General features: G+C 39.7%; 1 protein-coding gene across 2 annotated transcripts in view; it reads right to left on the minus strand.

Annotated features, from left to right (window-relative positions):
- The window catches only part of DPP6 (dipeptidyl peptidase like 6), a 1,451,270-nt gene that overhangs the window by 1,170,136 nt on the left and 258,898 nt on the right, over nt 1–22,236 (minus strand). Inside the window, exon 1 of one of the 2 annotated variants that reach the window (XM_073629965.1) lies at nt 10,779–10,844. The exons of the other annotated variant lie outside the window; for it this stretch is intronic. Coding sequence (XP_073486066.1) covers nt 10,779–10,829 — 51 coding nt within the window. The 5' untranslated portion in view covers nt 10,830–10,844. Of the gene's footprint in view, nt 1–10,778; nt 10,845–22,236 lie in introns of those variants that run through there. 2 annotated transcript variants of the gene reach the window in all.

The following is a 22,236-nucleotide window of genomic DNA, read 5'->3' on the forward strand; positions in this document are numbered from 1 at the left end:
ATGACAGTTGCCTGGCACAGCTGTTTTAAGCTGACATCTGAACAAAAAAAAAATAGGCTCCTGAACACAAAAAACTCTCATACAGTATTACAGGATGTTTGTAAGCTGTATGGAATTAATGTAAAAAGTTGTTTTTCCTCTAGCTTTCTGGAGCCACTAGGAAGGTGTATGAGAACCTTGCTCTAGTGGAATCTTAACAAATATTAACTCTCACTTTTCGTCCTAGATTCCCTTCCTTCCATCTCTTGCCTTTATCCGAATCAATGAAACATACTCAACATCTCCCACTTTTAGCCTATGGAATGATAATAGATTTCCTGAAACAATTAATAATGGAACCAGAGATCCTTACATTAGCAACACTTTAAGCTGAAATCTGGGCATTAAATAAAAACACCCTTGCATCTCGGCCCCTCGTGTTGCAAGGGTTAAAATGATACTAAAGTCACATTTTTGTTAAAAATTACAAACATGTTATACTTACCTGCTCTGTGTAATGGTTTTGCACAGAGCAGCCTTGATCCTCCTGTTCTCGGTTCTCTCTTTGCCGCTCTTGGCCCTCACTCCTGTTGAGTGCCCCCACAGCAAGTAGCTTGCTTTAGGGGTACCTGAGCAAAACCGCGGCTCCCTGTGTCCATTTAGACATGGAGCTGCAGCCTGGCCCCCTCTCTCTCCTCATTGGCTCACTGACTTTGATTGACAGCAGCAGGAGCCTATAGCACTTTGCTGCTCTCTCAGCCAATGAGGTGGGTGAGTCCTGGACAGCTGAGTCTCTCGTGCCACATCGCTGGATCGAGATGGGCTCAGGTAAGTATTAGGGGGGTTGAGGGGGGCTTCTGTACACAGAAGGCTGTTAATTAATTAATGCATAGCATGTATTTAGATTAAAAAAAAAAACTTCTGCCTTTAAAACCACTTTAAGTGCTTGTTAAGTCTAGAGATAGAGGAATGAGCTGTGAACTTTAAGCCAAGCTGTGGCTGCTTTTTAAACAAAACAAAATGTGAGATTTTGCACACTTTTTGTTTTGATTCACACGGAATGTATGAGCCTTGAAACATAGTGATAGGAGCTCTTGATCATTGGGAGCAGGAAGCCCAGTTCCTTAATTATGCAGGAGAATCTGAGTGAATGGCTAAGCCTAAAGAAAGTGTATGGGTCTGCAAGGGGTTCAGCTAGTGTGGGTGCACATGGCACTCATACTTACCCGCAGCTACAGAAACCAGCAGGTGGCTGCAGCCTTGGAAGGTCCTTCCTCTCCATATATAGCGATTGTCACAGTTTTATTGGTGGGGTTTTACCTTACAAGTAAAAAATGGCCCCTGATTGATGTTCTTAGTGGGAATGGTTATTTGAAATGTCTGCCCTGAACTTATGTTTAAGATTTGCCTAGAATCCATGTTATGTCTGGTGCCCATATTGCATCTGTTACTTGCTTTATTTTGGGTGGTCAACTGCAAGTTATCAACCTGTTGGTTATTATTTTTAGAATAAGCTTTCTTATATGTATCAATAAAGCTGTGTCCTTCCAACGTAGAACATTTTTTTAGTTTTAGTCGTTGGGGTATGAACAGGCAAGTTATATTCCATGGAATGCCTATGCTCCTCAACAATCTTGAAGGGAGCTAGTTGAAACTGTTGGGCTTTAAGGGGGAGAATGAGGTTAAAGTTAAGTTTCATGGCTTAATTTGTATTGTCAAGTGAAATGTTTGATTGCAGATTACTGGAGACTTAAGTGTTAGGGTGACATAATATGTTAGGAATAAAATAAAGTTTGCAAATTTTATAGTTTATGTTTAATTCCCACACAGAAAACAACTGCATATATTATTTCTATTATAGGTCTGCTTTATATTTGCAGAATTTACAATATATTCTTTACTGTAAGTGAAACATACAGTGTTTAAACCACACATTCTCTGCTCAGTTATACATCATTCTATTAGGTAGAGTGTTACTTCATGTTTGCACCTGCCTCACATCTCTTTATAATCTCATGGGAATTATTTTTAAAAATGCCTTGCAGAGGTTGCACTGCAATGCACAAAAAAGAATTGTGTGACTTTGTTTTGGTGCATTGTTATTAATAGAAAGCATACCAGAAAGATAGATATAGTCAGGAAACTCTGCCAACATCAGTATTTGGTTTGTTGAAGAAGAATCAACCAAGCCTTATAGAAGAACGATAAAAGAGGTCTTAAAATGTTTGTAAAACACCCATTCATAAGAATAATTTTGTGGCTAGATTATGGCCAATGGGTAGAGAAAATGCCTTTGTGGCAGTGTTCAGAGAGTAAAGAATGCCTCAGGCTCACTGGTCAGTAAAGTAAAAAAAAAAATACTTAGTGCCTATTGTCAGTGAAAGGAGAAATAATGCCCCATCATTAGTTTCAGTGGAAGGATTAGTGTCAATCTTTGGTGTCAGTGGGAGCAATAATATCCTATTAATGATGCAAGTGGAAGTAATTGTGCCCCTCTTTGGTGTCAGTAGGAGCAATAGTCCCCAGCAGTTGGTGGCAGTGAAAGAAATAATTCCTCAACTTTGATGTCAATGGTATTAATTGTATCCCAACAACGGTGCCAGTGGGAGGAATTGTGCCCATTGCTGGTGTCAGTGAGTCAAATTCTGAAAATTGTGGTGTCAGTGGGAGCAATTGTACCCATTGCCGGTGTCAATGGAAAGAACTATGTTTCCATAGTTGGTTTCAGTGGGAGAAATAGTGTCCTTTCATATCAGCATCTGGCTTTTGGGCTGGGAGCCTTTGTTCTAAAAAACAGTACAGTTATCTTTGGACCATGGGAGGACTGGGTTTGGTGGCAGGGGGTACCTATCACTAGACAAGTACTAAGTAGATGTGTTGAACTGATGGCCCTGAGAGGAGGTGCTTCACTGATCAGACATCAATCAGTGAAGGACCGGCAATCAGTGACATATGGTGGGTATTATATAGCTACCTGCAATTACAGCACTGGGTAGAGGAAAGTCTTCCAGCAACAATTTCCTTTGCAGCTGTTAGAAGTCATGTGACCAAATGTTGAGAGCCAGAAGTGCAGCTTGAAGCTTGTGAGCCCCGATGCAAAAGTTGACCTGGGGCTCCTCACTACCACCAATGTTAATTTGGACTGCCATCTCATGGCTACCCTCATACTGCTAGTACTGTAGATGGGCAAATTTTTCATAAAGTAACAGAAAATTATAGATGTGCATGTCCTCTCTGGTGTTTCTACACCAATAATCTTAACATGACCTGGGATAAACTGAGCGCCATTAAAAGAGAAATGATCACTTTATTTTCTTTAAACAAAGAGGATCAATCAATCATTCAGCAACATTTTCCATCATACTTGAAATGGGAACAGTAAGCACTACAAAAGTGTGTGCATATAGTGTATATAGTTACACAGCTAGAATGCATAGCCAAAGCTTTATATTATAGCTGCATACATTTGACATTAAATCTGTCTAAAATGTAACATCATCATACTAAGCTGCACTATAATTATTTCTGTGATATCAATTAGAAATTTCCAAAATTCTAAAATTTGTAAAAGTGAAGAGATCCTTGCATCATGATTAAACAGATCTATTCTCTGTATAGTAGGGCAAATCATGAGAAAAAAGGCAGGATTTTCATCTTTCATCATCTGTAAATTATTATGTTTATAGTAAATGTAAATGTCTTTATCACATCCATTTATGTCTACACTGTTTTTTAATGAATGCTTGTAATTGTGATGAATTTTATTGAAACCACAGTGTAGATTATGTCATGTTAAATAATGGTAATTTGTCTACAAACTGAAAATTGTTTATAGCAATAAGTCCAGTCATTAGTCTTACAAACAATGCTTTGTTATCAGCCTTTTATTTCACTGTCAGGCAGTTGATCAGTATTGGCTGTTGATTGAAAGTGACTTTAAAGTTTACCTGTGCACAGCCTAAGGACATTAATGGGGACTGTCAGTCACCGCTCTCTTCTCTGCCCCTCCAGTGCTCACTAGAGCGTCGGACAGGGGAGAGGACAGGAGCGGCTGGCTCAGGCTCTCTGCGGCGTGCTGAGAGGCTGAGCCAGCTGCCGGGCAGGTTGAAATTGTTGTCAGGATGCTTCCAGGGCCTGGACAGACTCTGTGACGTCAGCCCACAGAGGACTTTAGTCTGTGGGCTAAGCTGATTATGCAACTGGAAACAGAGTTCATGTGATCACATATAAAAAAAAGAATTTATAATGTGTATATAATAAAGTTATAGAGTTATAATAGAGTTGGCCCACCCTTTGCAGCTGTAACAGCTTCAACTCTTCTGGGAAGGCTGTCCACAAGGTTTAGGAGTGTGACTATGGGAATGTTTGACCATTCTTCCAGAAGCGCATTTGTGAGGTCAGGCCATTGATGTTGGATGAGAAGACCTGGCTCGCAGTCTAGAGGTGTTTAAACCAAAAAGGGAGTGCCAGACCAATGATTCATATAAACATCCAATGCATTTCAGGGGCAAAACATGCACCACTTCATTAGGGCTCAACAATGTCTGTAATGTTTGAATGAACTTAGAGAAGCAGATGCCATAAATTACAAAGGACTAAGGCCAGCCATAAAGGGTTTGAATCTCGAGATTCAAACCGTGTGTTGGCAGGCTGAATGTACCAAGGTTGAATGTACTAAGATTGATCGAGCAATAATCACTGTCTTCTCCCAACAGGGGTGGCTTCCCACCGGCTCCAAGCCACACACCACCCCCCTCCCCCCCCCGCTGGGAGAATACAATGTCTCAGCAGGAGAGATTCCCACGTCAGCACTGTCTGTGTTGATAGGGGCATTGTGCAAATTTCTTACCTGCAACACATGCTAAAATCCAGCAATGGTAGCCTTCATATTACTCTCAGTACAGGTTTTCTTTAAAACAGCATAGATTTGTGCAAATATGTATTAATTTTAAATTCTTGAAAGTGCATAGATATTCTAATTTGTACAGAGCATTTATGTAATTTAAATGAAAGTACATTAGTAATTAAATGGAATTATCGTTTGCAAAACTGATTTACAGAAGTAATTTGACTCACAGTTGGAGGAATAAAAACATAAAAACCTCAGCCCTACACCACCCACAACATATCATCATAAAATGATTTCTTTTAAAACAACACATACATTTTTTTGGAATGTACTTTTATTTGGTAAAAAAAATATAAAATAAAAAAAGGAAATGACTTACAACAAAAGTAGCTAAACACGTGTAAAAATACGGTGAAATTAAACAGCCGCAGTTAATAAAAGATGTCAATATGCTCCCCACGCAAAGCATTGCTACAAGAAATTGGTCTAAAATATCAATACATCTTTCCTGCCGAGTTCAAACAGAAGCAGAAGAATTATTGTTTAAGTTGCAGATGTAGCAAAGCGTATTTAGTTGTTCAAGTCGTTAAAGCTGAACTTGCACTACTAAAGCTGAAGGATCGAAATTTGTCCGGTTCAGCAGGGATCAACCAAATTTTGAGCCATGTGTTGCTGCTCCTGCTCAACAGAAGTCAATCATTAGATCGACTTCAATCGAATGAGCTTGTTCTAAATTTATCTGGATCAGCGGCTGCAGTCCCTGCTTACAGAATACAATGGGGTTGATATACTAAAAGCAAATAGACTGCAGGTGCAAATGCTCTTGAGCTTAAGGCCTCATGCACACTGGACATTTTCACAGCTGCTTCTAGGGACATCTGGGAATTTTTTTTCCTGCCTCTAAAGTCCCCTGCATGTTAGCCTATGTGTCCATGCACACTTATGCCCTGTACACACGGTCGGATTTTCCGATGGAAAATGTGTGATAGGACCTTGTTGTCGGAAATTCTGACTGTGTGTGGGCTCCATCACACATTTTCCATCGGATTTTCCGACACACAAATCCGACGGACAAAGTGCCACGCATGCTCAGAATAAATAAAGAGATGAAAGCTATTGGCCACTGCCCCGTTTATAGTCCCGACGTACGTGTTTTACGTCACCGCGTTTAGAACGATCGGATTTTCCAACAACTTTGTGTGACCGTGTGTATGCAAGACAAGTTTGAGCCAACATCCGTCGGAAAAAATCCTAGGATTTTGTTGTCGGAATGTCCGAACAAAGTCCGACCGTGTGTACGGGGCATTAGGCCTCTTGCACATGATACTCCTGTTTGCGCATCTACTTTTTCAGACTTTTTTATAATGCATTTTTCCTCATTTTCACGCAAGTTCGCACACATTTTCACGCATGCTTTGAAGCTTGGTCCCAGATTGACAATGTCAATAGACAAATCTGTGTGCATTTGCACATATGAGGCATAAATTACCGACCAAAAATGCAGATTTTTCTATTTTTTATTTTTTTACTGAAGAATACACGGTGCTTGCTTACACGCCTGTGTGCATAGGCACATTACAATTAATGGGCTGTATTTTAGCTCAAAGGCTGTTCTGAGCATTTTCAAGCTGCAGTGTGCAGCTGCAGCGTTTAGTGGCAGGAGAGTTTATTAGAGGTAGGATAAAAAAGCCACTGCCAGTGCATCCAGGAACAGTGGCATTTTGGTAGAAAAAACGATTGACGCTTGTAAAGGCATCAAAACGCAATTTAAAGGCATGTTAACTCTAGGCATGATTAGTATTTGAGTGTTAATTCAGTTCAATATATTATTCTGGCCAAATAAATGAATTGACGACCAAGCTTGTAAACGCACCTAATTGCTTGTAAAAGCGTCAGACACTTTTACAAGCATCAGGTATTTTTTTGTAAAAACGCTGCTGCCAGGAGGAAAGGCTTCTAAAACAGTTTGGAAAACATCCTGTGTGCATGAGGCCTACTAAATGAGGGGAAGCTCTGCTGACTTCCAATCATGTCAAGAAAAAATGCAGTTTTTATATTTTCCCTGTGTGTGATTGGGTATTCTTTGAAAAGTGAAGCTTTATCTCATTTACTAAGCTCTGGAACAACAGCACTTGTAGTTTGCAACTTCACTTGTAAAGTGCACAGTCTATTTGCTATTAGTAAATAAACCACAAAGTCTCAGCAAGAAGCATTCTTTAATCTGTCTATCCACCTTGCTTGTGTGGATGGAAAATCTGTTCATTTTATTTTCTTTCTTTTTTTCAGCCCTCTGGCTGAACGAGAACAAAATCCATCTAAGGCCAGCCTAAAACTTTAATCTAAGACTGAACTCTGGAAATTAGATATAATCTACTTTTTCTGTGGGCTCTCCCCTCCTCCCACTGTCCTTAATACATTTGACCACTGCTGCCTCTCTAAGGAGCCCTCAGTCACAGTTGCATACTCCCTGCTGTGTACAGTACAGAGTTAATAGCCCTGCATTGTATTCAATGATGGCAAGGTAGAAGAGATTAGCACTGTAGCCCCCTGGATTGAGGAACAGGGTAAGTAATACATCTGTAGAATTAAGCTTGCACTGTACATGGAGTAGATGAACGTACAATTGTGAGAGGCCTTAGCGAGGAGGTGGTGATAAATCAGTCGCATTGATTGAGGGAGTTATCCGGATCCGGTTAAACAAACTCGATAAATGTGTGGGGATGAGTTTCACCACCCCAAACTTGCTCGTTCATGTCTTTATGGACCTTGCTTTGTGCACTGGTCCAAATCATTTGGTGGAGGGGGATTATGGTGTGGAGTTGTTTTTCAGGGGTTGGACTTGGACCCTTAGTTCCAGTAAAGGGAACTCTTAAAGCGTCAGTATACCAAGACATTTTGGACAATTTCATGCCCCCAACTTTGTGGGATCAGTTTGGGGATAGCCTCTTCCTGTTCCAACATGACAGTGCAAGATCCATGAAGACATAGATGAGCGAGTTTGAGGTGGGGGAACTTGAGTGGCCTGCACAGAGTCCTGACCTCAACCGGATAGAACACCTTTGGGATGAATTAGAGCGGAGACTGCAAGCCAGGCCTTCTTGTCCAACATCAATGCCTGACCTCACAAATGCGCTTCTGGAAGAATGGTCAAACATTCCCATAGACACACTCCTAAACCTTGTGGACAGCCTTCCCAGAAGAGTTGAAGCTGTTAAAGCTGCAAAGGGTGGGCCAACCTAATATTGAGCCCTATGGACTAAGACTAGGATCCCATTAAAGTTCATGTGCATGTAAAGGCAGGTGTCCCAATACTTTTGGTAATATAGTGTGTTTTATTTTATGTCCATCTCCAGGCTAGATTAGAAAGAACAATGACTAGCTGAATTACAATTAAAATATGTATATGTAATAGTGAAACCACCTCAGCGTAAGCACCTGAACGACCGCAACATACAGGGATATACAATGTAATACTGACATAAATCACACACATGATGATTTATGTCATTATTGGACTTGATTGGACTTGTGTCTTTTTTCAACCTCACCTGCTATATAATATAATATAATATAATATAATATAATATAATATAATATTATATTATATATATATATATATATATATATATATATATATATATATATATATATATATATATATATATATATATATACATACACACACACACAAACATTTTGCCTGTAGTTTCTATTTTAAATTGAAAGGGTTGTTTTTTTACAAGGTAAGGGTTTACTTATACTTTAATGTCTATTTTGAGTAAAAATCAGAAAGAATTAAATGAATAATATGGTTAACTTTATGTGAAAGAAATACTAGTTCAGTTTATACTTGGGTGTATATGAAGGGTTTGTACAGGGTTGTGTTTAAATGTTTCTATCTTTTGTTCTCTTCTGTTATGTGCTGTTTATTAGTTCTGTAATATAGAACAGATTCAATGCCCTGTACAATCTACCAAACAAAAGCCCACAGTGATAGGATGCTTTCGTGTTACACGAGCAGCAGAGAATGTTGCAATATTCTCTGTATTGCTCTGTTACAATATTAGGGATCAAATATTGAATGATTGGCTATTGTTACTGTACAAGGGCCCTAAAAATAAAAGGGGCCCTTTTGACCTCTATTATAAGTGAACAGCCTAGGCAGAAATGGTGGATGGGTGGTCTGTAACTGTCCCATGACTATTCTCCTGTAGATAACCCAGATTATATTCAGGACATGGAAATAATTAAAAGCCATGGCTGAAGATCTATCAGAGTCAGGTAGAAATGTTAGATAGAGCATGGCTTGCCCCATAATGTTAGAACGTTAGAAAAAGGATGTAGCGGGAAGTAGAAGAAAGCTGCAGTGTTGCACCCAGGATGCAGCATAGATCTGCAATAAACTTAGAGCAAAGACCTTTACTGACAAGTACTATCTTGACACCATACAGTACCAAAAAAATGCTTTTCTATAGAATCTATCTCTGCTACTGCCTCATGGCCTCTTCCCCTTCAGTTCTGTCTCTAAATATGCCTACAAGCAATCAGAAAGTGAAAAGTTACAAACAAATTTTGTGTGGTTTGATGTTGTCCCTTCATAGCCAGCAGCTTCGAGCATTGGCCCCTGGCCTTGCTTTGGGGTGGAAATGGCCCTGGAGCACATTGGCTTTTAGTTATGTTGTAGCCGCTTACAGTTCTATCATCAAACACAACTGCTCCTGGTGAAGACTCTTGCAACATGTTTTTTTTCCAAATTAACAATGAAACAACACATTTTATTGGCCAAAAAAAATGTAGTATACTGTTTAAATAAATGGCACCTTGAAAATGATTCTATTTTAATGCTGTCTTTCCCATTACCAGTTGCTACTTTCCATTAATAATATCCTTAGGAAGTAAAATATTGCATTTTTCAGCTTTTAGCCGTACTGCAGAAGATCTGGGAGCAACTGGCTAAGTCATTTAAATACGGTCCTTGGAGAGTCTAATGTCTTCTGTGCAAGAGACCTAGGTCTAGTAATTATGAGATATTAAGTTATATACTAAACTCTTCTCAGGAGACAATTTTCATATCGCAGTGAGAAATGTATGAGGATCCCTGCTGAGATCTGCAACAGCCTCAATACTTGTTGCACCTCACTATAACTCCCTATATTCATATTTTCTCATATCACAAATGAGCGTAGAGGCAATCTACATCTGCTACATATTTATGTGCTGCTATGTCAAAGTATCATTTATATACTTATACTTAAAAAATGGAAAATTATAATTATCACAATGATTAATTAATCTACAAAATATAAAAAAAAGTAAAAGTATGCATATAGGACGAAGATTACAAAATGAGGCAGGCAGCGATATGTATGGGGAAAGGAGCCCAGCTAGCAACCATATAATATTGCTTTGTATTACAATGTATTTTATTTTACATTGTATGCTCTAAATGTGGAACATGGTTGCTATTGGTTATTGTTCCTTGAATATCATCCAATGCAATTCATACAAACACATTGCATACAATTATGAATAAAGGGGTTTATATGGTTGCTTGTTAAATATAACTTTAGTAATTTAATTTGTGTTTAAATGGCAATGCTAAAATGTATTTTTTCTTATACTATTTTAATGACTTTTAATCGTTACATATCATGGGAAATCATTGCAATTGATTCCCAGTAACAGATATGTTTCTGATCTGTTTTACATGCTCAACGATTATTTCGATTATAGATTTTTTTTTTAAATGTTAATTTATTCTGAATGGTCAAATGCATATTGCTCATGCTAAGATTTACCTTTAAAAAACATTATTGACACGAATGATATATTTTTCGAAATAGACTGCTGCAAATTGCAGTAATATTTTATGGCTTATTGTTTTATGAAAGATTAATAGGATACATTTGACAGATATATTCATCAATCAGTTGGCTAAGTTGGAACTTACCTTGAGCAATTTCTTGGCGCTTTCAGAACGTGACAGTTTCCTACTCTCCATATTTCGAATTGTTCTTGATAACGTGGCTTGTTACTGTATTGATGTTGTGCGAAACAGAGTTGATGACTTAAACTGTTGAGAGACCCGGTGGATGTTCTTTCAAAGGAGACACTCCCTACAGTAGCTTTTAATGCTGCTTTCAATAACCACACAGATCACAGCTCAGCATAAAGTAACCAATAACTGACTATGACATTTTAAAACTCCACAGAGGCCATAAAAAGAGCAGGTCTATTGCAGAGCTAATGTACGGCAGACTGGAAATCCACATTTCAGTGTAACAAACAGTCGCTACTAAATAATGTCAGTGTCTTGGTTGTTGGAGGCATTCTGTACACGAACAGCTTCTTTTCATGTCTACAGATTGTAATAGTGTTATATGTGCTCTACAGCATCTTAAAAAAAAGACAAAAACAGCACATATTTGATCTTTTGTATATGTCTTTGTTACTTAAACTGCAACTATCCAGAAATTATACATATTGTATACAGTAACTTCCAATAATTCTGAAATAAAAATAAATTAATAAATAGGCATATTCACTATTTAAATGAATGTGTGCTTAGTTTAGTGAAGCTAAGAGAAAATTCATTTTGCAGAGAATACTGTGCAAAACAATATTCTTAAAACTTGATTTTTGCCCCCACATGATTAAATAACGTCATTCACTAAGTTAAAATTAATTTGCAAAGCAAATGTTCTACTGCTTTAATCACTTCCTGCCCGCCCTATAGCGGATTGACGTCCGGGAAGTGGTTCTGTTATCCTGACTGGGCGTCATATGACGTCCAGCAGGATAACATGCCGCCACGCGCCCCTGGGGGCTTGCATCGTGGCGATCGGTGGAGCGGTGTGTCAGGTGGAGGCTCTTTACCACGTGATCAGCCGTGTCCAATCACGGCTGATGACGCTGTCAATGAGAAGAGCCGTTGATTGGCTTTTCCTCACTTGCGTCTGACAGACACGAGTAGAGGAGAGCCGATCGGCGGTTCTTCTGACAGGGGGGTCTGCACTGATTGTTTATCAGCGCGGCCCCCCTCAGATCATTACACTGGACCACCAGGGATCGCCACTAGGACCACCAGGGAAGGGGCAACATGTGGATGGCCAGGTATGTACCCCATGGCCATCCACATGTGCCCAATCTGTGCCAATCAGTGCCCACAAATGGGCACTGATTGGCACCATTATGTTCCAGATCTGTCCAGCAATCCCCCCAATATGTTTTATTAGTGCCACCTGTCATTGCCCATCGGTGCCACCTGTCATTGCCCATCGGTGCCACATGTCAGTGCCCATCTGTGCCCATCAGTGCCCATCAGTGCCCACCTATCAGTGCCCATCAGTGCCACACATCAGTGACACCCATAAGTACCCATCAGCGCCACCCATATGTACCAATCAATGCCACCTACGAGTGCCCATCAGTACCGCCTATGAGTGCCCATCGGTGCCACCTATGAGTGCCCATCAGTGCCGCATACCAGTGCCACCTATCAGTGCCCATCAGTGCCACCTATTAGTGTCCATCAGTGCCGCCTATCAGTGCCCATCATCAGTGCCCGTCAGTGCCACCTCATCAGTGCCAGCTCATTGGTGCCACCTCATCGGTGCCCATCAGTGCCGCTGTATCAGTGCCCGTCAGTGCAGCCATATCAGTGCCTGTCACTGAAGGAGAAAACGTACTTAGTTACAAAAAATTTTAACAGAAACAAAGAAAAACTTGTTTTTTTTTTATTTTCGGTCTTTTTTTATTTGTTGCGCAAAAAATAAGAACCGCAGAGGTGATCAAATACCACCAAAAGAAAGCTCTATTTGTGGGAACAAAATGATAAAAAAATTTGTTTGGGTACAGTGTAGCATGACCGCGCAATTGTCATTGAAATTGCGACAGCGCTGAAAGCTGAAAATTGGCCTGGGCGGGAAGGTGTCTAAGTGCCTGGTATTGAAGTGGTTAGTAAATCAACTCCATTGTCTTAGATCTGCCCAAATTTTAATCAGATCCACCAAACGCCATTGGTGCATTGTTTCTGTATATGTCTATACATTGACTTCCATCACAAAGTCAGGTGATGAGTTTGTGCCTGTTATTCACTTTCCCTTGAGATTCTTTTTTTTTTAATCCAGCACATATGGTTGTATGAAAATGTCTACACAATTTTTGAGAACTGTCCTTTGAATATGGTGCAATGCATTCTGTATCTTGCACTAAACTAAGCAAAAATAAACATGTACTTGGTAATTTGGAGCCTTGGTTTATTAAACCAGAATGTGAACCAAATCTTCTGTTCAAGTAAACATGACCTGTCATTGTGAAGCGCCTTGGATTACAGGTCCAAACTGTACAACTAGTGGTTGATTTTCTTAAGGGAAATAGGCTGCTTACTTTTCAAGATAATTGTTCCTGAAAGCTTAGTGAATGTGGTGAAAATTCACCCGATATGCATGGAAAAAAATATTTTTTCTTGCACATGTTCAGATAATGGAAGTCAGCAGAGCTTCACCTTGTACACTAAGCTAAGGGAAAATTCCCTTGTAAAATCAATGACCCAGTTGCTTTTAGTAAATCAACCCAACAGCTTCAACTTTTCTGCAAGGTTGGATTAAAACATAATACCTTTCCAACCAAGCCCCAACTCCTTTATTTCAGATGCCAGAGTCTATACTGTCCTTTGAGAGTATGACATTTGACAGCTGAATGCCAGGGGGCAGAATTTAGCATTGGATGGGGTCAGTGCCTAATTTCAGATCCAAGGGGCTCCACATGGATGCAATGATTGACTTTCAGACTAACACTGGTAACTGCAGGTGCCACAAGGTGGCTGCATTTCAGCACTGTTGTTACTATATGCACTTTTTAGGTTAAGGTTAGGTTACTTAGGCACAGTGTTGCCAACCGCCCGTAGATTTACAGGCAGCCTGTAAAAACAGGGCATTTTTCTCCTGCCCATAAATGTCCATAGCAGCAGATATGTGCCAGTAAAAAATGGTGGTGACCGGCGGGTCAGAACTACGCATGCTCAATTTGCAAAAATTGCCAATCCGATCCAATCCAATCCATGAACGCTGCCTCTGCCCACCGGCGCCGTGTGATGATGATGTCAGCCACACTGCCGCGCTGCCCGACAGACTTTAGGTCAGGGGCGCGGGGGGGATAGACAGAGTGACTCTGAGTCAGTCTCAGAGAGAGTCAGACAGGGGCCAGAGTATATGAGAGTGAGTGAATCAGTCTCAGAGACAGTCAGTCAGGCAGGCCCCAGCCAACAATCCCTTCCCAGAGCAGGCTGACAGTGGAGGTGGACTGCATGGTGCACCGCAGCAGCACAGTGAAAGGGGCACAGGAGGAAGGACACTGATGTAGAGAAGTATGGTAATATGAAGGGTGACAGAGGAGGAAACTGTATCCTGTCTGCAGTCTCTGACCATCTCCTGTATCCTGTCTGCAGTCTCTGATCATCCCCTGTATCATGTCCGCAGCCTCTGACCATCTCCTGTATCATGTCCGCAGCCTCTGACCATCTCCTGTATCATGTCCGCAGCCTCTGACCATCTCCTGTATCATGTCCGCAGCCTTTAACTATCTTCTGTATTATGTCTACAGCCTCTAACCATCTCCTGTATCATGTCTGCAGTCTCTGAGGGGGAGTCTGGAGAGGAATCAAGAGTAGGAGAAGCTCCGGGATGGGGGTCATGGGAGAAGTCAGACATGTGTGGACTATGGAGAGGAGACTATAGGATAAAACCAGAGCCATCAAGCTGGAGCCATCTGACTGAGCCCTGCATGGTGCACCTGAGAGGAGATCAGTGGCAGCATCGCCAGGCCAGTCTGAGTGGGGGAGGGGGGTTGCTGATGTAAGGGGGGAGTGAATACAATAATCTAAGGGGCACTGATATAAAGGTCCCCCCTATATTAGTGACCTCACGTTACCTTAGTGTATTTACTCTACGGAAGGTGGTCTCTGGTCACCAGAGTGCCCCCCACATCAGAGTTTCTGGCGTTCCCCTTTACATCAGAGTCTCCACAATTCCCCCTTACAGTGCAAGAGGGAACTCAGTCTGTGGACCCTTATGTAAGTGGGAACTCTGATGTAAAGAGAAAGCAGTGGACTCTGATATAAGGTGGTCTCTGGTCAAAAGAGCCCCCTTCCACATCAGAGTTCCCATGATTCCCAGATCATTATCTGCAGCGTTCCTCTTTATATAAGAGTTCCCTTTCACTGTAAGGGGGAATCCTGCAGACTGTGATGTAAGGGATAACTCTGTGCTGGCTGGGTTATAGTAACCAGACCTTCATGTCAAAGGAGAAATATGTTTTTTTTTACTTTTGTTTAACTTAAACACATTGCTAATGGCACTAGCTATAGGTTTATAGTTGAAATATTGATATTTGCACTGTTTGGCACTGAAAACTGTAATTTTAGGTACTTTTTAGCAGTGTCAGTAAAAAATGTGGTTCTGTCAGTAAATTGCATGGGTTTTTGCCAGTAAAAAATTGGTGCCGTTTGTAAATGTCGGCATCCTGCCAGAAAATTTCACTTCGAGGGGTTGGTTACACTGCTTAGGTAAGTGAAGAACAAAATGTGGTAGGACATTATAAAAACATTTAACTACCAAACAAACAAAACTAGGTAAAAAGATAATAATGTGCATCTCTATCATATAATATAGACATTCATGATTCGCAGATGATAATTCGCAGACGATAATTGACTATAGCATCATTACTGAATTATTCACCCTTTATTGGTTACAAAAGAATTCCATGGAAGAATTATGCAAATATGATACGTATGAGTGGTTGAGAACACAGAAAACTTTTTGGAAGCCTTAAAACAGAAGGTCAACACATATCATCCTTCCTCTGGATCAACTGTGAGTATAGGATTGTGTATATAGGTTTGTGATTTTTTTTTTCCCTTTTATTAGTTGAACTAGATGGACTTATGTCTTTTTTCAACCAGACTAACTATGTAACTATATCATCACACCCAAAATGAGATGCAAAACCTGTATCGTTTGGATTTGTGTTTGACCTTCTGTTTATGGGGCTTCAGATGGGGAACTTTCTGACCCACCACAACATCAGCTGATTTACTATCCAAATGTGACAATTTTGGAGACAAAGACAAAGGAATGTTTTCTGTTGCAGAATAGTGAACTATGATAAGGCCACTTTAACACATTCTAAATTGTTATTGATAAGATAATGGGCAGATATAATTGATTAGTTAACAAGGAAATAATGTACACAATTTATTTCTAAATGATCATCACCACAAGAATCAATCTAACTGAAAACTGTTTCGCGCTGTATTTATTACTCCCATACGTAATAAAAACTGCATTAAATATCTACTGACACCTCCTAAAAATGCTACTAAAAGAGTGCTCAATACCAGGATCAGCAATCATGTCCTTCTAAACATTCCAAATAGTTATTATTCTACATTTCGACATTTGTATTTATAAACTATTTACTAATATGTGCATGTAGATCTTTATATGTGTATATATATATATATATATATATATATATATATATATATATATATATATATATGTTTATATTATTGATATTTTTATGCAATTATCAGAGAAGATCATTTGTGTTAGGTTTTTTTTTTTTGGGGGGGGGGTTGTTTTGTACTTTGAACGCTATACCTGTGATGGATTTAGAAACATCAATTTGAAGAGCTGAAACATTTTAGTTATTTTGAATCAAATTAATCTGATTTATTGTCTATTTTAAAGGATAACTGATCCTGAAAACATAAAATGAAAGCTAAAGTTTAACCTCCTTATATTTTTCCTTCTCTCCCCATCATCAACCTGCTAATGAAATTTTTAAATATAGTAGTTTTTAGAGCCAGTGAAGATAACACTGGGTCTCGCTGCTTGTCTATTCAATGCAGAAATATAATGCCTGGTGAGAGGGGCCGGCAGAGTACTATACATAGCTTCCTGAAAACTTCACGTCACTGTGCCTCAGTTCTTCTCTTAAGGGCCATATTGCATACAGTGGATTGCCTCTTGGAGGGAGGCATGCATATATCATCATTTCTGAGTGGGAGTCAGTCTGGAAAATGGACATTCCTTGGCAGACTGTATTTGCATGCAGACTGCCCTAGGTAACATCCACATGTGTGTTGAGCCTCTAGAATTGAAAGTAGTAAAATGTAATAAATGAAAGCGGGTATCAGGGATATTTAGGCAGGGAGGGTTGGTGTTGGTGCTGGATATCCTCCAGCCTAGAAATGAGGCAGGTCCTATCTTACTTGCTGCAGCTTCTGAAGGTTACAGCGTGTAGAGAAATCAGAATAGGCCATTTCAGAACTGGAGAGGAATCTGTACAGCTATACAAGAGTAAATGTTAAGCTGGATTTTAGCTTTAAAAGCTAAGGTTACCAATGTAATGTACCATGCAGTCAAAGAGCCATAGTAGTTCTAAACACACTGAGCAGCTTTCAGAATTGGTGCTTAGTTTAAATACCATGCCTGTAGGCCAATGGCAGCTTCCCCAAAGCCTGACCAAAAAAATTACATTGTAACAGATCAGCCCTGACCTGCCTAGGATCCGAGGTATGTTGGGCACTCCCATTGTAAGAGATCAGTACTGTCCTGCGTTGGATCTGGGGAACAATGGGCATGCTCCCTGCAGTACAGGAACAAACACTCCCCCTTTAACAAGACCTAAGCATGTACAATGCACTCCCCCCCCTCCTTTGCCAAACAAGTAAACTGGCTTTAATTTGGTAGTATTTTACATCAAATAGTAATGCAGAAAGGTCAAAAATAAATGTATAAATAATCCTTTGCTATAACCAATTAGTATTTATTTTCAGGTGTAATTCCAAAGCTAGTTTTTGTGCTTTGCTCTACTATTTTCCATAATTACTAGTATTAGACATCCAGTAAGGTCATGTAAGCCCATCTGTAGCTTTAGCAAAATAGGATATACAGTGAGTTGAGTTTAGTCAGAGCCAGAGGGCAGCAGGCTTAATATTGTTTACTGTGTATGATGATACTGGCAGATTTGTCTTTTCTATGAATGTAAATAAACTCCTGGGAAATAAACCTATGAAGACGTTGCTCATCTTGCAACATTTACATTTATACTAAGGACTTAAGGCCAAATTCTAGTTTCTCTCAAAGAAATAAACTGAACTTATATAATGCTTCTCACCTTTTGAATATATAAAATCATTTATTAATAAATTGTGCCAACATTATGTAGCCTTCCATGAGTCTAGTTGTCTCTAGATACTTTAACCAGAGGTTTTCACTAGCCACAAGTTCATGGGGCAGGCTGCAAGACATATATTACTCCACTTTTGTTTAAAAATAAAATATGTAACATATATAATGGCTACTTGAGCTAATTCATCTTTTTTTAAATGACCTTTCAATTTCAGCCCGTAGCCGAATGACCAGCTTCCATTCAAGAATCATTGTTAAAGAGGACACGGTGAAACAAAAAGTGATTGTCTACCTCTCCCTACAGAGTCTGATGTCATATTACAGGAATACAGATCTGATCATCTGATTATAATAAAGGTAGAGCCTCTATCTATATATAGATAACAGAAGGGTAAGAGTTCTCCCTTATGTTCTGGAATGGTGTGGCTGAGGGGTACGCTCTCCCTAGCATAGCAGGGTGCCTATGTTCTCTTTGGCAATGTCATAAGTAAGACAAGGTCCATTAAGGAGATCATTTACATGGTGGCAAGCAAGAGTGAGTGAATTCTTTAATAGTATAGATTGTGAAAGCAGCTAGGAAGACCTGTCATGTCACATGATTTTGGACTAGCCAGATGCCTCGTGATTTGCTATATCTTCCCACTCATATGAAAAAGAGTGGAGCTGTCACTATAAAGTGTAATTTCAGTCCTGCAAGACTGTCACCTGATGTAGAACAACGGAGACTATCCTAATTAGTAAGTGCAGTGAGTTCCTGTCACTATTAATGTTATGTCATAACAGCTGGCCTAGAGTTGGCCTAAAGCGAAACAGACTTAGAGCAGTGAGTCCATCATAGGTGAAATATATGTCTATATACATCTATACTTGTCTTTCAAGTACATTTGAACTCCACCTAACTACTAATACAGGCGAGCAAGGGTTGCCATCCACTGTGTAAGCCGGATGATTAGAAATACAGATATACTAATGTGTGAATATAACTATTTGGGGTCCTATAAAATGAGTTGTGGGATGAGCAGCTCATTTTGTAGACATCTGTATCAAACTTTGCCTTACACATTGTGACATTTTATTATACATTTTTTTAACATATGTTGAAAATTGAGGGGTGGAGAGATGGCCCTGATTGCTACAGATTACAATAGGGAATTATGTTGACTATTATTTCAAGTACAGTTAGAAGGGTATTAATGATTTAGTATAATGAAAAGACTTTGGGAACAGACCTGAATAGTGGAACAATAAAATGTAAAGACAATAAAAGAACAAGAAAAAATAATATTTCATGATATTTTGATGTATGTTGTAGCGCTGGCTTACAGTATGTCTAGTTAAGTTCCTGACTCAGGGGGTAATCTACATCGCTCACAGAAGTTACGATCCTGTAAATTGGGTCTTTCTGCCAGGCAATAAGTGACTTGACTGGGCAGTGACACGTCCTTGTGTAATATGGATAACTCATTCAACAGTTTTCCAGCATCATTTTACAATGTATCTGAACCTGATCAAGGGGGATTGGTCTTGAAGGTTTGTTTTATCACTTTGGCTGCATTATATACTGAATTGGGGGTCTTCCATGTACTGAATGTGTTCCATGCTTTGCAATGCTTACAGACCTAACTTGGTTGTGTCATTTAAAGTGTGTATAAGGCTCCATAAACACATCGCAATTTGGAATCATGGGTAGAATCACTACAATTCTACCTAAGATTATAAATTGTGTGGCAATCCTTGCAAAATGCAAATATAAGAAGAAAAAATATCTCTAAACTAATTTTCGTGTTCAAACTTTGTTATTGAAAAGAAGACATAAATTTAAACAGGTAATATTTGTGTGACAATAAACAATGTTAATTACACAATTTATTTTCGTGCGTCTAAGTAGTAACATATACAGTAGGATCGTTGTCAATACAAAAGATACAGATGGTAAGCATCAAAGCAGTATGTGCGAACGCATTGGGTTTATCGTCTAAACTTATTTTTACTAAATTGACCACATTTATGTCCAGTTTTCCTTTAAAGGCTAAGTTCCCCTTGCAAAACATGTCACATTTTACACCCATATTTAGGTATAACATGCTCCAGCTCCTGCATCCTCTGCCCTGACCCTTTTCCACCGTTGCAGCAGGTGGGGGATTCTCTCCCCTACAGCCGCTGCCATACATAAAATCAGTGTGAATGTGTGGGGCTTCACTCACATAGATGCATCATTCATTCACAAGGATCTGTGAATGAAGAAACTACTAATCCCATCTGCCACCATGACAAATGGCCTCTGATTCTCAATGGACTGAGTGTGCTGGTCAGCATGCCCATAGTCCATTCCCACTTCCTCAAACTAAAAGCCCACAAACAAGCCCACAGTTGTGACACATTAGGAAGTGGCTTCCTATGGTGGCATGCCAAGAAGAGAAGGTAACCCTAGAAAAGGAGGATTGGGGCTGCTCTGTGCAAAACTATTGCACAGAGCAGGTAAGTATAACATGTTTCTTATTTTTAATAAATAGGGTTTAAAATCACTTTAATGATTTATTTAATGTATTGCATTCATAGAAAAAAAAATTATTCAACTTGCCATTTAGCTGTCAATGAAAATAATGTGGGTTATATATGACATTATGTTTTTCCTTACTTGCATGCGTGAATGACAGTTCATGCAGAGAGATGCAATGACACGAAGGTGCAATTTTCTGCCCAAGTCATCACATAGATGGGGAAAGGGAGCAGAGAATGGGACCACAGCACTGGAATAAAATGGCAATTGAAATCTTGTTTGTTCTGGGGAATCTGGCTCCTCTACAAATGGGGGCAGCTGTGCCAACACACACTTTATTCTTGTATTGTACCTATCCTGCTGCAGCTTTGTGTATTGAATGCCATATACACTGTGTATAATATACAGTATGTGGTATACTCCTATATATACTCAAACGCCAAAGCTTGCATCTTAAAAAACAATGCCCAGATCAGAATTACAGGCTAACTCTGATAAACAAATATTACCAAAATGCTAACAGAGTTAAATTTTCACAAAGGATCCAATAAATACATGTCATTTTACGAACAACAATAGGATGTAAATCACTGGACATTTCCACAAAGCTCTACCAGTTAGCATACAAGCTGCACTCTGTACTACACAGGAGTCTTGCAAACACTGCACCATCTGGAGAGCACACAACATCCTGAATATTCATATCATAATACACTTTCCATTTGCATGCATCAAATCAATGCCGTTGTTTTCAAGATTGCATCGGAAAATGTGTCAAGGACAAAGCACAATGCTATTATTTGTTTTCGGGAAAAGAATAAGAAAAATATTAGCACACATTAATAAAATATACAGAACAGACCCGAAAGAAGCATTTTACTGGATTATTACACAAAATTTTTATTTACAAGAGAAAAAGCTATTGATCTCCTGGGTACTAAATCTAGCCTGAACAGTCACTTTTCAACTTCACCCAGCCTCATAGACGTAGTTTTCTTTATTAAAGAGAACTTGTTCTTTGCCCATAATGGGTTCACTTTATTTAAAGCAAGTAAAGGATGCTGGCTGGGACTAACCTTCTGCACACTCTCTCACTTATTCCATTGACTGCCAGTATGATGCTCATTGCACCCAAAGTTGCATATTAGGAATACAGGAGCGTTCCTCTAATCAGACAACACTGGATTGCTTCTTTTCCCCACCTGGTAAAAAAAGTTTGGTGCATTGTACTCATCCTTGGTTGAATGAGGAACAACACCAGTTTTAAAGTGGAGTTCCACTTAAAAAAAAAAAAATAATAATATCAGCAGCTACAAATACTGCAGCTGCTGACTTTTAATAATCAGACACTTACCTGTCCTAGGGTCCAGCGATGCAGGGGAACGAAGCCCTGCTCATTTCCCCCTCCTCTCTCAGCATTGTCACTGTGGGTGCCCGCATGCGCGAGCCACGCGGCGTGCCAAGACTGGCTGGGCAATCATCTGGGACCTGTGACGTGTCCCAGATGGTTGTTGAGAGGGAGGGGGGGAGAGGTGATCTCCCTTCTGGCGTTGTGGTGCACTGGGAGGAAGTGGGAGCTGGAACCCTCTAAAAAGAGTGTATCCGCTCCCCCCAAAAAAATGACATGCCAAATGTGGCATGTTAGGGGGTCACCTTCCCTTAAAGCAGAAGTTCTATTTTTGGGTGGAACTTCACTTTAATAATTAATT

This window comes from Aquarana catesbeiana, linkage group LG05 (genome assembly GCF_042186555.1).
Source record: "Aquarana catesbeiana isolate 2022-GZ linkage group LG05, ASM4218655v1, whole genome shotgun sequence".
Classification (NCBI taxonomy): Eukaryota; Metazoa; Chordata; class Amphibia; order Anura; family Ranidae; genus Aquarana; species Aquarana catesbeiana.